Source organism: Rhinolophus hipposideros (genome assembly GCF_964194185.1).
Source record: "Rhinolophus hipposideros genome assembly, chromosome: 12".
Lineage (NCBI taxonomy): Eukaryota > Metazoa > Chordata > Mammalia > Chiroptera > Rhinolophidae > Rhinolophus > Rhinolophus hipposideros.
In genome coordinates this window covers 61,895,221-61,910,930 of record NC_138058.1, presented here as the reverse complement: position 1 = coordinate 61,910,930, position 15,710 = coordinate 61,895,221, and the positions used below count along the sequence as shown (strand labels likewise).

Here is a 15,710-nt window from a genome sequence, read left to right as displayed (position 1 = left end):
CCTCATCCCCATATACACTGAGTGTGGACTAAGCAACAGAAAGAAAGGGTTGCAGCTTGTGTGTTGTTACCAAATGGTAGAAGCTATCTGAAGTTGGGCAGAAAGTTTAACCCTAGATATGGATGGGTGTGGCAAAAACAGAGTGAACTGACATAACTGCTTGCTAGATGCTTGAGATGTGTATGTATGTTTCTGTATTCCTACGGGACTCAGTTCAGCTGGGTACAGTTTTCTGTGTTTGCCTCGTGTTTCTTCAGGACAAAAGTGGTGGATGAGCAACAGGAAGTTCATGTTATGCTCTAACTGTTCCCTAATACAGCAACTGTGTTAGAACAAATCTGTGTTTTCAAAACAAGCATTGTAACAGAATTGAGTATAGAAGTGTGTGGGTATAAATATACAGAAATCCTACATGGTCCCATAAATATTAAAGGAATGAAATAAGTATTTTAAAACATTCCCACAAAGAAAACACCAAAATCAAATGGTTTTACACAGTTCTATCAAACTTTTAATCACAGATCCTTCCTATCTCATGAAATCTCTTCCAGGGAATAGAAAAAGACATATTCTGCAACTCATTATACCAGGCCAGAATAAGCTTGACACCAAAACTAGACAAAAAACAAAGGAAATTTACAGGCTAATCTTACTCATGAACATAGAAGCGAGAATCCTAAACAAAATATAAGCAAACTGAGTCTGGCAATGTCTAAAAAATAGATACATCATGAACTTACTGGGTTTATTCCACGAATGCAAGATTTGTTTAATGTTAGAAGACTCTATCAAGCGAGACTGACCACATTAACTGATTAAAGGAGGAAAAAAAATTATAATCTTGAAAACAGAAAGAATCATTTGATAAGAACCTAACACCCATTCAATGATAAAGGTACTCATAGAAGAAAAGTTTTAAATCTGAAAAAGGATATCTACTAAAAACCTGTAGCAAACTTCATTCTTAGCAGTGATGTCAGGAATAAGGCAAAAGTACCCACTATCACTGCTTCTGTTCAACATCAGGAGATTTAGCCAGTGCAGTAAGGTAATAGTGTAAGAATCAGAAAGAAGAAACAAAATTATCAGTATTTGTAAATGATATTATTGCCTACATAGAAAACTGCAAAGAATCTACAGGTAAATTATTACAAATAAATGGATAAATTGTAGTAACTCAAAGCAGTGAAAGTAACAGAACATACACATAACAAGTATGAATCTTAGTAACAATATTGAGTGGGGGGGAAGCACACCACAGAAGACTATAAATGATGTAATACCATTGTATAAAGCTCAGAGACAAGGGAAAATAAACATTATATTGTTTAGGCCAAGTTGTTCACTTGTGATGAACTTCCTTTTTAAAAAGAAAGAAAAGGAGTGAAAAACGGTAATTATAACAGTCGAGAGCTTAGCTAACTCTGGGGTGGAATTACTCCTATGGGGAATGATCCAGGAGAGGCAGATGTGGGATTTGAGCAGTGCCTCATAATGTTCTGGTTCCTAAACTAGGTGGTACGTGTTTCATTTTATTGCTGAGCCTTCCTGTACTTTATATCCTGTACTTTATTTTGCATGCATCAAATAACACCCACACAAAATTCAGAAAAATTTGGGCCCAAAATCGGATTTATAAATAATGTCTTTCCTTATGCAAAATATTCTCAATATAACATTAAATAATAAAGAATCTAGTTCTTCTCTCCCTGTCTCCAAAGCCAGCAAATACTGGATTGTCTTTTATTGTTCCAATGACTATAATAATATCAGAGGCCAAGGAAACACCTTTTTTATGACAGTTGTCATGGAATCAGATTTGTTGTAAAGAACAAAATAATTTCTATCTTGGACTGTCCACCAGAAGAAACACAGAGACAAAGCACACATACATGAAATCTAGAATATTTCTGTATACCAGCAATAATCACAAAGAAAATGCCATCAAAACATTCACAACAGCCACATCACCCGTGAGTGATTTTATTGAAGACTCATCACCGGATTCTGATTAGTCCAGGGCCCCTCAGGCCCCCTCTTTAGGCTTCCCAGTTGAGTGCTTTCATCCCACCCAGACGATTCCTTCGCAAGTGGAACCAGGCCCCAGGCTGTCCTCAGCCACTACTCTCAGGCAACTGATTACAGACAAGAGGCCTCCACTTCCATTATCCCAGCAGCTCTCTAATGCATTTGAACCACAAAATGGGCCTTTCCTTGCTTCTTTCCTACCCCAGCTTCATCTTCATAAACTGTAACAGGCAGACAGGAGTCCCTAAGGGTACAAAATATTTCTTTCCAGATAATTTTAAAGGGAAGGGGGGAAATGCCTGTGTGCTAATGGGACTTCTATGGCTGAAAAATCTATCTGTAGATGTGCCGACTAGCCAGCCACACAGTGATCAATTGGTTATGCTGCAGTAATTGTAATTTATAATTGTGTTTGAAAGCAATGAGAAGCGTTGTGTCTATGTGAAGTTGGAATTAGGGATCTTTCCACCACACTAAGCTGGCACGTTAGCCCATAATTATAATAACTAGTACTTTTTAGAACTACCTCAAATTCAGTGAGATGTCTAACTTTCTGAAATACTTTCTCTCATAGACTATTCTGGTCTCTAAGACTGGAATCGAGGGAAAATAAAAATATTAAAATTAAAGTGACAATTTAACTAAAAAAGTTGATAAAAAGGAGAAAGGTAGATTTTTATAATCCTCAAACTGAAAAAAAGGTGTTTCAGGGAGAAAATCAGAGTGGCAACAGCACAAAATCATGCCTTGGACCTCACCAGTGCTGGGCATTGTACTAGTAACACCAGCACATGCTTACATGGGGCCCAGAGGGGTCAAAGCACTTGAAACGTCATTGAAATCTGCCCAGGGCTGGCTTGTAGGAGTTTCTGGACCTTTTTCAGCCAGAATTTTCTAAGGAAGCAAGTGGATTAGGTTTAAATTCTAGGCGGTCCAGCCAACGATAGAACTATTTCCTGTTGTAGGTTGCTCTGGGAGCAGAAGTCAACTGGTTTTTTTGTGTGTTTTTTGTTTTGTCTTCCTTTGAGCTCTGCTGATTCCTGCTGGTTTGGGGGTAAACAGGTCATGCTGGCGCGTATGTGCTGCAGCACTCCTTACCCTCATCTTTAAGCCGAGAGAAAGAGCTAGACAATGCTGAGGTACCTTTGAGGTGCTTCTAAGACAGCTTTAACGTAGTTCTGGGCAAGGGACAAAGCCTCGGAAAAACCACAAAACACAATCCATATGGCACCATAATATTGTTTTGTTCTGGGAATTCTGCCCTTAGGAGAAAACCATAGAGTCATGAATACATAAACAACCACTTTCTGAGCCATCTAACCAAGACGGAACTCTGCTCCAGAGCACTGAGCCTCCGCCTGGGGGAACGGAGGGAAAGGCAGCTGAGCCAATCATGGCAAGTGCGGCACCTCCGTGCAACAGTGCAAATCCCAGCTGTGGAGTCCACGGCGAAACACAGATCTTGTTTGCAATGGTCTCATCTGAACAGCGATGCAGCAAAATACTCTACAAGAAAACATGAGGCCTTACTGCCTAACTGGTTAGAACAGCCAGTGGCGTCTACACTTTGGGCAGTCACGTCTCTGAAGACTTAAAGACAAGGAATAGAATCAAGACTCTGAGACAGAGTCTCTGAAAACATTTGACATGGGGCTGCCATCTCTTATGATTATTTCCTGTGTGGCTGTGAAAGTTAGTGGGATGAAGCCTTCACTATCAGTAGAGAGAAGGATCCAGCGGGAGTCTGCAAAGTAAAATAAACACATAGGCAATTTAGGATATCTCACCTTATTCTATAAAGAAAAACAACAAACGTGACTTTTTGAGGGGAAGAATATAGTAGTTGATGACAGTGAACCTGACGGTCACAAGACTTCACAGAGAATGTGGAGATGGAAGGACTGAATGTCACGTACGGGCTGGTTACATGGCAGGAAGGGGGGCTGATGCCTTAGGCATAGCGAAGGGACATACATTTTCACTCAGGTGAGATATTTATTACTCACCGGTATGCATGAGCTTGTGTCTGCACACATGGGGTCGTGTGTGAAGTAGCCCCACCTTTTCTACATGCTGTAAAGCAGTTTCTCCAGAAAATATGTGAAGTTGGGAACAGCCACTCTCTGGAGGAACCTTTTTATTCTTTACATCCATTCCAACCTCTAGACACCCAAGGAGGCTGAGGTGACTAGAGCTAGACTAGAATGGCCCAGGTAATCCTGAATGCTGTGTTCTAGGGGAACGAAGGGCCACTAGTGTAACACATACCTGGACCTTCTCTGCTTCTTTCAAGTCTACTGTCTTACCTTTTGACCCTATAATTTTACTTCTGAAAATCTATACTTTCCAAAAAACAACATGTGAAACATGCAGAGAGGTTTTTGTTACTGTTATTTATAATGGGGACAAATTGGGAGAAAAGACAGCAAAGTATAACATGGTATACCTCAGGACAGAATATTAACCCCACCCAGTACAAATACAATTATGAAGTAGTATCATAAATGTATGTGTCAAAATAGAAAAATGCGGATGCTACAATGTTAAGGGGGAAAAAATGAAATGAAATTTTATGTTCAATGTAGTGGCTACTATGACAAGAATGAAGCTAAGAAAATAACCATCTGATGCTACGTGGGCATGACGGTCAGTCCCTCGCCATCTACGAGTGTCCTTCGTGTCCACATGTTTGCTGAACATTAAAACCACTCCTTTAAGGAATATTCTCCAATGCTACTATGATCTTTATGCTTTAGTACAACTGGTATATATAAGGTTTTTATGTCATTTTTTTGCTAGTTGTTATATGTGGCTTTGCAACTCTTTTCTAGTTTTTCATGTGTGTTAGTTTTCCAGCTAGGCTGTAAGTTCCTGGAGAAGAATTTGTATTTACCATGTGTTTGGTGTATAATACATTATGGGTATGTGATAGGCTTGGGTATATAGTAGACAATTCATAATACTTGTTAGCTGTCTGGTGAACCACTGAATGGTCGGTACACATCATTTTCATTACCAGTGAAGGTTACAGAATAGATGGTGGAGGGAGGGGGTGTTGGGTAGGGTGAATCGCTGAATTTTACCTACCATGCAGCATTTCAATAAGATAGAGGTCAAAAGTCTGCTGAACTGTACTGAGTCTTAGTTTGCCATTGCAGAGAAGCACATCTCTTTTTTGAACAACAGAACCTGCACAAAAAGGTTTCTTCAAAAATAAAAATAAACACTGTTAAACCAATTGCAGAAACAATGGAGTTACCATTTCTTAAGAAAAGAAAATGAAAATAGTTTTTTTTTTTTAAAAAATCCTTAGCTATTAGACTTCAGTTTTATATAAGGAGCTTTTTGCTGCATTATTTAACACAACCAAAGGATCAGAACGAAACAGAACTCCTGATTTACTCTTGCCTTTGCTCAAATTTTTCCCTAGGGTTCTGTCTTTATCACCAGGAACTGGCTTTCCTAGGATCTGAGTAATAGCAGTATGGTGGATGGCCACCTGAGAGGCACAAGCTGATGGTGAGGAACAGGCTATTTTAGGCTATTTTAGGTATAACTACGAAACCTCATGTTTTCTTTAATGGGGAAAAATATGCCAAGAAAGACTGCCCTAAGTGGTAGAGTAGTAGAGGATTTGCACAAGTAAACAAACTGGTGAAAATTTACCTAGCTTAGAAAAAGTACAAATGAAAATGATTTTTAAATTTTAAGAAGTCATATTAAACATTAACTCTCTTTAAAAATGGTTTCAAATATCCTTAGAGAAAGAAAATATAAAATAATTACAGCTCTCATTTAAGTCATGTTAAGAGTCTAAAGGTATAATCATAGAATAAACACAGAATAAAAAATATAACTTCTAATTATATATTATTTGAAACAGTATCTTCATGGAAGCATTTGAAGGAGAGTTTTATTAGTCAGTTATATGTCTGACTTATTTTGTTGTTCAAATTATCACTCATTTTTTGACTGCGGAGAAGTATTTTCAATGATGACAGATAAACTGCACGACACTTGCTGCAGGATGAACTCAGAGAATACGTCTACTGGTAACATTTTAGAAGATGTCACGTTAACAAAGTGTAAGGGCCACAAACAACTAATCATTTACTTAAACTCGTGAAATGTGGCTTCAGAAATTATAGGGGAAACTCTTGCTTGCTTCTGATTATTTTGTTTTCCTTTTCTTTTTCTCATTACAAAAGGATTACATATACTCAACATAAGAGAGTAAAATGTAACTTTATAATGCAGAAAGTTAAGTTCCCCAAATTCTACCCTTCAGAGGTAATTACTGATAACAGCTTGGATGGGTTAGCTCATTATAAACTGAGAAAGTGAGGAATTGAAAAGGCAAAAAAAGCACATTTCTTTTACTTAAAAATATACAGAATTTCACATTTACAAATGTTTTAAAAAAATAGAAAGATATGTTATTGTTTGATAGAAAAAAAATACAGAAGTACTCACAACTAACGATATCTGCATAACCCCTCTAAGGGTTGGGTTACGGAGTATTTTTACTTTCAACATTAATTATTCCAATATGATACGGGTTAAATTTTTTTTCTCAATAAGCATATATTACTTTTGTAATTAGGGGAAAAAATACTGTGCAGCTGTAAAAAATACCGAAAAAAGCTCTGTATGCTGATATGGAGAGTTCTTGAGAATATACGCATATTATTAAATGGAAAAAGAAAGATGCAGAACTCTAGATACTTTTTGTGTAACAAAAGGGGAAATAAAAATATATAGGAAGATCTGCTAGTGTCTGCATGAAGAATTAACAATGTTACCAATTAAGGGGTGAGTACAGCACATTAAACAGAGATGGGGTGCGAGTAAAATTCCCAGTATGTATCTTTTTATTAAAATACTGTTCTGCTTTTTAAAACAAGCAAATGAATTACCTATTCAAAAAGAGAAATAAAAAAGGAAAAAGAAAAACTTATTTAAAAAGTCATAGAAGGAAAAAAATCCAAACTAAATTTCACATTTGTAAATACTATAATTTAAAAAAATTTAAAAAATCTATTTACTGAAAATATACAAAAAACTTCATGTATTTATAGAAAACCACTTAAATAACTGGTTTGGATGAAGACAATGTGACAAAAATCCTCTTCAAAAATCTACACTTGAGATAGTAAATGTTTATAAACACGTGTTTTAATTACCTCTGGTACACGATATAACTAAGATTCTTAACATAGCTGTGAAATTAGTTTGAAAAAAATTTTAATCAGTGATTTAACTGATTTTTAGCTGGTTTGTGATTTAACTGGTTTGGGGGAGAATTGGGGGAATTTGACTAAAGACTAGGTATTAGATATTTGATAATGTTATCACATGTGATAATGGGACTGTAGTTATTAAAGCAAATGTGCTTACATTTTACGGCAGCATTCTGAAATATTCATGGTAGAATACCATGTTTCTACTTAAACTATTTTAGAAAACAAAAAATATGAAGTGATTATGGCAAAATGTTAACAATTGTTAAATCAAGGTAATACAGAATTTCATTATGTAGTCTTCCTATATGTTTACAATTTTTAAAAAAATTTTTCAGTGTTTTTCCAGGACCCATCAGCTCCAAAGTCAAGTAGTTGTTTCAATCTAGTTGTAGAAGGCGCAGCTCACAGTGGCCCATGTGGGGATCGAACCAGCAACCTTGTGAAGAGCACCGTGCTCTAACCAACCGCCACCTCAACAATTTTTTCTTAATAAAAATGCATTTTAGTATGTGTTTCAATTTTTTCATATGCAATTGTTCTAAACTATTCTTTGGTTCTTTTAAAAACTTTCATCCTTGAGTGGGCCAAACAGTAGTAGTTTAAAGAAAAAAATGAATTAAAATATCTCTTCTTGACCATTATTTAAATAGCAATTTACATGTTATTGATCACTGATTTCAATATCAACTTTCTGCAAATATAATATCTTTTAAAGTGAAGATGTCTGCAGTAATCAAATCTGTGTGGCACTGATAAAGTTCTAGGTAAAGAAATTAGCACTGCAATAGCTATAATATAGAGAATCCAAAATTAGACTCCAGGAGAGATAAGATTATATATATGTGATAGATCAAGTTCAGTGAGATAAACGTAGATTTTTAATAATGCTGCCAGCACAACTGTCTATCTAACTCTGGCTCATACACAAAAATTTAATTAAATATTAAAAATGTAAATGTAAAAACTAAAAGAACAGGATGGCGCAAGAAAATCTAGACTATTACATATATATTAATTTCTGCAATATACAAAAACCTCTTGTACGGATAACCCAATAGGAAAAAATGAACAATAGGCAATTCATTCATTGGCCCCAAAACATGAAGACGTATGTACTCAAATTCACTAATAGTAAAAGAAAAAGAAATTAATAAAAGTGAGACACCATTTCACATTGCTATGGGATTCGTGGGGATGTGAAGGAAAGGACAGCCTTACAGGTTGCTGACCAGCAGGATAATACTCTGTTAAGAGTTGAAAGGCAATCTGGCAGCTCTCTTAAAAGTAGAAACATATTCAAATTGCACTTCCACTTCTGGGAACCAACCCAACAGAAATAAAAGTACAGATACAGATGGATACATACAAGAATACTATTGCAGCACTATGTGGAGTGGCTAAGAACTGAAAACAAAGTGAATGCCCATGAACAAGGGAAAGCCTGAATAAACAGCACACTCTCAGCATGAAATAAAGAGTGCACCATATGACCCTATTTTTGTAAAAACAGTAACAAGCCACCCCCCACCTGTATATCTACCATACAAAGATCGGTCTGTGTAAGACTGTATGCGTATGAAGTAAACTATGGAAGGATCCACATTAAGCTGCTAGTTAAAGGGGGAGGAACAGAGCCAAGTTCCATGGGGAAGGGAAGTGTTCCTGATAAACACAGATATGATACGATCCCATTTATGTAATATTATATATGTGCATGTGCATGCATAAATAGATGTATTAAAATGTTTAAATAAATATAACCTTTCTTATAAATGAAAGGGTCTGCACTGCAGAAGGAAAAATTTTCACAATGAAATAGCACGATTAAAAAAAATCTTTTTCTAAATATAAACTGCCAGAATAAGTGCACTCACTCATGTTTTCACACCATGCCTTGGATGAAATCAGTGTATACTGCTATGTGTGTCCACGTGGTTGGCAGGCAACCAACCCGGAAAGGTATAACAACTTGTCTGTTATAACACGCCCAGTTCAATTAGAACACCATCTTCACCAATCGCTTTTTCTGGCAGTACCCACTGTCTGCAGAAGGCTTTATGTACTGGGGCAGCTCCCCAGAGGAGACATTACCTGGTAAGTGATGTGGACATAAGGCAGATCCCGTGAGAGTGGATACACTGGAGAAGATTTCTTTCCATTATGTTGGAAGTCTGTGAGCTCAGAAAGGCATCGCTGGACTTCAGTCAGGTTCCTAGATATAATTTTCAGTTCCTTAGAGAGCTGATAAATTCCCCTTTCTAAGTTCTCTCTTTCAGAGAAATTAGGAGGTTCCGGGGTGCTGGTGTGGTCTGGTGTGCTGCTGGGTCTGGGCGGTGTTACCGACCGGTTCAAAGGCTCAGCATCTAGAGTCTCCAGGGCTACACTGGAGGGAGGCCTTTTGATTTCTTGAATAAGGGTACCCCCGGGCCTTCCGCTTTGACTACTGTTATCAGCTGTTAACAAGAGCCCTCTGTTTATGTGACAAAAATCTGGGGAAAGATTTTCAATGAGCTTTCTTCTCTCCGCTTTGTTTAACAGAGAGCTGAAAGTAGAGTAGCCACTCGGGTTTTCACTCAATGTCACTGGAAACTCCTCTTCCAACATTACTTCTCTAACAACCAAGCGTATGACATACTCATCAGACTTGGAAGAAGGAAGAAATGTCAAATCAGTGGATTTTTGTTTTCCTACCAAAATTAATAATAATTTATCTGTCAAGAAGCATATGCCTTTGGGTCTTTCACTACTCTCTAAATGAATTTGCTGGGTGTTTGGCATAAACGATGGAATGACAGAATAGATAAAAATTGTATTACATGTATTGGAAGCCACTGCCACGACCTGTGCTTTAAGATTAAACGCTATTAGATCAGGAACCAGAATGCCTGGAATGGTGACTTTTCTGGTCTGGGTAACCTCGTCCTCAAAGGTCACAAGGACCAAATGTGAAGAATCTGGACCAGTTCCTGTCAAGCAGTCCTTTTTTCTTAGACAAATAAGAGCATTACCCTCAGACTTCGATTTATTGAACATTATATGAGTTAGATCCAGAGGGTCTGAAGAGGAAGACGAAAAGGGAGAAACCGATGTCTCAGAAGGGACTGCCCCCTGATACACAGAGGGCACATCATCAAAAACTGGTGAAGTATACAGACAAGAGTCTTCACTACTAGGTGGAATGTCAAGAGTTTCAGATGCATGTAAGCCACAGATCTTATCTAGTGGCAGTTCGGTGGCTATGGCGACCTGTGAGGCCACAGTGGCTCCGATGGAGCGCACACAGCTGTCCACATCCAAGACTGAGCCGGAGGAGCACCTATGGAGAGTCTTCTGAGCACTGTCCCAAATATAAGAATGCAGGCTGCTGCCTACCGCCACCACTAGCCTCTGGCCATCCTGGGTCCAACATGCACAGTGAATAAGGCCCTGGGTATTGCGGTCTGCTTTTACCCGCGAACTGTCACAGTGAATATTGTGGCAAATGGAGACATCCAGTGCAGTCAGCACAGTCAGGACAGCACTCTTTGGGTGCCACACACAGCCCTGGGGAAGGAGCATGGATGATTCTCTAATCTCACAGGTCTGAGACATCAGCCATCGGCTTGTCTCTGTAGAACGGGGACACAGCTGCCACACAGTGACATGCTGCTTGTGCTGGACAGCGAGCAAAGCGGGCACATCAGCTGTCCCAGGTGGGGACCACGACACCCCATACACATGTTCAAAATGCCCAATGACCTTTGAGTCCCCAAACTTGGCCTCTCCACCGCGAAGCTGTACATCAGTCAGGACTACCTGATTCCCATCGGTCCAGGCAAGGCCGTGAATTGGGTGTATTGCTTGATACAATGCATTGAGCCCAGTCCTGAGAAGTTTTCCTTTTCCCAATTCCATCCTTTCTGATAAAGGTTATCTGAAATAATTAAAAAGGAAAGCTATACCCTGAGAATATAATCAGACAAATCCAGAATGTAGGACAACTGGCTTACACATTTCACAGGTCAATATTATGAGGGGATAAAAGGATAGGAGGAATGTGGCACATGAAAAGAGACTACTAAGCCATAAAGAGCAAATGCAATGTATAAACTTTGGATCTTAAATGGAGGAAATAAAATTTTCTACAAAAATTTTTTTTTAGTACTGGGGACATTGGAATATGGAATGGATATTAGAAGATATTGCAGAGTTAATTTTCTTAAGTGTGACCATGATATTGTGGTTATGTAGGAAAACGTCCTTATTGTTAAAGCATGCACGCTAAAGTTTGGGATAAAGGGTCATGACGCCTACAATCTACTTTCAAATGCTTTAGCAAGCAAACAAACAAACAAACAACCCAAATTTTATGTAGATAGCGAGCTAAAACAAATGCAGCAAAATGTTAACAACTGCTGAATCCAGATCGAGACTAGGTCAATATTATGGTACTTTCAACTTTTAAGCAAGAGAATTTTCAAATTAAAAAGTTGAGAAAAATCTCCTTCATCATCTAATTTCTATTCTTTCACTGCCAGATCAATGAATAACTGATACTCACATCCCTGACACTATTAGCACTTATTTCCTCAACTCCCTTCAAAATGGCCTGTACCTCTATACTGAAATGACACCCAAGTCATTATTGCTATTTCTACTTCATCATATTCAAATAACACTTAATTTCCAGAATATTTTCACATTCCCTATTGCATTTGCTCCTTGCAACAATCTTTCACAATAATGTAAAGTAGGTTACGCAAGTATTATCTTCAACTTCTTCATTCTTAAGTTTTTTTCAAATATTTAGATTACTAAAGTACATGCTCTCTGCAACGAAATTCAAGCAAACCAGAACTGCCTAAAGTAAAACAAAATATTTCCTCTTACCCCATGCCAACCCCTCTTTACCACCCCCCCCACACCAAAGTTCAAGTTCATGACAAAAGCACTGTTAACAATTTGATGTGCAGCCTTTGAAACTGTTAGAGAAACACACACACACACACACACACACACACACACACAAAGGATTTTACATATGCTAAATTTTTTCCTTTAAACAAAAAATGGGGTATAAGTCAGAGTTCCTGGGTATTAACAACAGAAACCACTCTGCTAACTGAAGCAAAAATGAAGTCTCAAGAACCAAGCTCAGAAAACCAGCAGGAACGCAGTGAGGCGATAAACCACTGTGGCCTCTCTCCACTCATCAGCAGGGGCGACTCTAACTTCACTGACCCCTCACTTGATGGCAATTGCTTAAAATTCAGAAAGTGGGGAAGCCTCCCACCACCTGAGACCAGCTCACATACCCTCAGCTCTAGCAGCCAGGAGGGGGACAGGGAGGGTTTCCCCTTCCCGGTAATAGGCTTCTGTAATAGGGGATGTGTTCTGCCTCCAACCAAGACTCTCACAAAAGGAGATTCTCCCCACATTTCGAAGGTGTTTTTAAAAAATGACCTATTACCACAGGGATCATATGTTAGATATTATTCACTAATTTATTTTAAATCATAGGCACCTTTCCACATCAGTCATATAGATTGGCCTCAATTTTTAAGTAGCTGCATTAGTAGCAACAAGGTGTCCCATAGTATATATGTATCATAATGTATTCAATGATTTGTTGCTTTTCTTCTTTCTTACGTCTATCCTGCACATTGTCACATGAATGAGTGCTGGCTACATACATACTATGGGCTCTGCTTGTTTCCAATTTTTATCTAGATGTGGATAGAGCCAAAAAGTTTAGTACTCAATTCTCATCACTTTTCTCTTTTCTTTCCTTCCAATGTCACCTACTTTCATGTTTTCAATAATCATCTATGTTTATTTCTCTCAGATCTGTATCTCTCTTCCTGGCTTCTTTGCTGAACTACACCACTATTCAAATATATGTTAGGCTTTACATTATAGCTGACATTAGCCCTATCCATATTCATTACAAACTTAACATACCTCTTTGCTAGCTTTGTCCCTGCTCTTGGAATCTTTCACTATGAAGAATGGTCTGCTATGCTCCTAAACAAAATGTCTGATTAACTGGTTCTCTAGTGGCTTGCAAATGCAGAAATACATCCCCTGTCATTACTAATGAAGAAAAGTGCCATCTCTATCCCACTGGTCTTATATAAGATAATATATGGTTTCCCCTAATATCTACTTATGTACTTTTGAAAGACTTTCATTGCTAAATAATGCATGATACATTTTCGTGGGTGGAGAAAATTCCTAATGCACCAATTATATCAAAGGCATCTTACATGTTTTGAGTCACCCAAGTCAGGCTAATGTCACTGAGGGTGTGTATGGCCAGGGATAGCATAGGATAAGGATTTATGAATAAGGGAAAAACAAACATAAGGTTACTGGAGTTTTAGAAGAATTTTAGTATTTTCATCTTTAGTAACAAGAAATTTGGCATATTTTTCTCAAAAACTTAATGATAATTACAACAATCTGCTCTGATCCTTTCTCCTCCATTGCTGGTCCGGGTTCTGACCACCTCTCCCTTAGGGTAGGACGAGGAGAGGTCCTCTTGATACCAGTCTCTTCTTTCCCACAGAGCCTGAATACTATGCGTGGTTGGACAGAATTATCTTTGAAAAGATATCACAGTTCTGGTCATTTTGTTGTTCTGCTCAAATACTTTCGGATGAGTTGCCACAGTCTACCTATAAAAGGTTCTTTCAAAACGTGTTAACAAGGCATGGAAGGCCTCATGTTATCTGATGTTGTTATGCATTTCCAACCTTATCTCCCTGATCATAAAGGGACTGCTGAGAAATTTGGGGGAACCAGCACACATACATGTGACAATGTGCAGGGCAGACCTAAGAAAGAAGAAAAGCGACAACTTTAATAAGGGGGCATGAAATAGTTTGATGGTCATAATAAGAAAGTGAGCCAGGTTTGTAGATAGCTGAGTAGAGAAAGAAAGCCAGATTCCAGAGCTATTCTATTTCTAAGGCAAACGGAATAATGATATCGAGTAGGATGAGAGGGATGAGGAAGAGAGAATTATGGACGACACCCAAATTTTTTGCATGGGAAACTGTTAAACCATTAAGCAGAGATATACAAGGCAGCACGTGCTTCAAAGGTAAGAAGGATGTGTAGCGTGTGATACATTTATTAGATGTGCTTCGTTTAAAATGGGTAACAAGATACCTTGGGCAGTCAGAGGTTAAGGATTTAGAAATTAAAGCCAAAGCAGTGGACAGCCTCACTGTGAAAGATCACAGAGCCAAGAGGAGAAAGGTTGAAATGACCTTTAGGTCTCCAATTATTTTGTATCTTTAAAAATATTTACATTTTGCCCCAAGCTAAGAGTATACCTGTTGGTCTCTGAACCCTTAGATTTTAAGAAAACTTAAATGAGGAGCCGTAGGTGTTTTAGGGAGAGAAAAGCCCACTCAGTTCAGGGGAGAGGTGACCAGAACCAAGACGGGGTGCTTAGTCTATGACCACTTAATTCCTCTGTTTTTAATCTTCTTTAAAAACTCACGGTGAGAATCAAGGGGCTTAGATGAAGTGGAGCACTCTCAGGTTTAAACAGAGGTAGATACCCCCCAACTTGCTTGTCTAAGTTTATTGTGTTTCCACTATAAAATAATTACAAGTTCTTTCCATTTACTTTAAAAAACTAACACACAAGAAAGGTTAAAAACCATCTATCCAATGGTGGTTTGACTGCATCCCCCTCGACTTTTTTCTATGCACTTTTGGTTAAACTTTTTAAATTATACCGTACCATTTCGTATCACGATTTTTTCCCCTGAACACTGCATATTAGCATTTTCCCGTATTATTTAAAAGTTTTGTAAATTATTTTCAGGGGTCACTGAATATTCAGTGAAGTTACATTATTTGTCCTTACTGTTAAGACACCTGGTGGTAGCCAACTTTGTCCTATTACAAATAACGCTGTGATGTAGGTCTTTCCGCATAGAGCATTTCCTTCATTTTGGACAGCTTCCCTAGAATATGTTCCTAGAAGTGCCACTTGAGCCACAGGGAACTTACTGACTCGTCGAAACCCACCCAGGCTCCTCCGCACCCGCCCACCCTCGCACGCACGCCCCTCACCGTTCTTCCGTACTCTCCGCACACCTGGGTGTCTCCCAGCCTTCCCCCAAGTGCCGGTCCCTCCACCTGCCTCCCCGCTCACCCACAGACTTCCTACACCCGCCAGGCTGGGCAGCAGGGCGGACAAAATAGCTTTGGTCTTACGGCCTCACCGAAACCCACATTCCCCGGGAACCGCCCAAACTCACCCACTTCGGATCAGAAGTCCACACCGGGTACCGGAAGCATCGACTCTCAGGCCTCTGATAGGTCAGCGGTGGTCGGGAAAGCTCGGCAATGCCCTCTATCTATTGGCTTTTGCCCATGTCTCGTTAGGAGAGGGTCCGTCCCACTGGCGAATAAGCTCGGGCTTTGCCGCACAGATCTCTG

The 15,710-nt window shown here is 38.8% G+C and overlaps 1 protein-coding gene across 2 annotated transcripts; it reads right to left on the bottom strand.

Annotated features, from left to right (window-relative positions):
* Positions 1–492: 492 nt before the first annotated feature.
* On the bottom strand, positions 493–15,624 carry WDCP (WD repeat and coiled coil containing). Of its 2 annotated transcripts, none has more exons than XM_081069468.1 (4): positions 15,530–15,624; positions 9,363–11,184; positions 5,116–5,233; positions 493–3,772 (listed from the first exon to the last, which is right to left on the bottom strand). In XM_081069468.1, the coding sequence occupies exons 2-4, from the start codon at positions 11,163–11,165 to the stop codon at positions 3,639–3,641; spliced, it is 2,055 nt and encodes a 684-aa protein (XP_080925594.1). In that variant the 5' UTR covers positions 11,166–11,184; positions 15,530–15,624; the 3' UTR covers positions 493–3,638. The 2 variants fall into 2 exon arrangements, with proteins under 2 accessions (XP_080925594.1, XP_080925595.1); XM_081069469.1 differs by having other exon boundaries at positions 15,342–15,531.
* Positions 15,625–15,710: the final 86 nt, after the last annotated feature.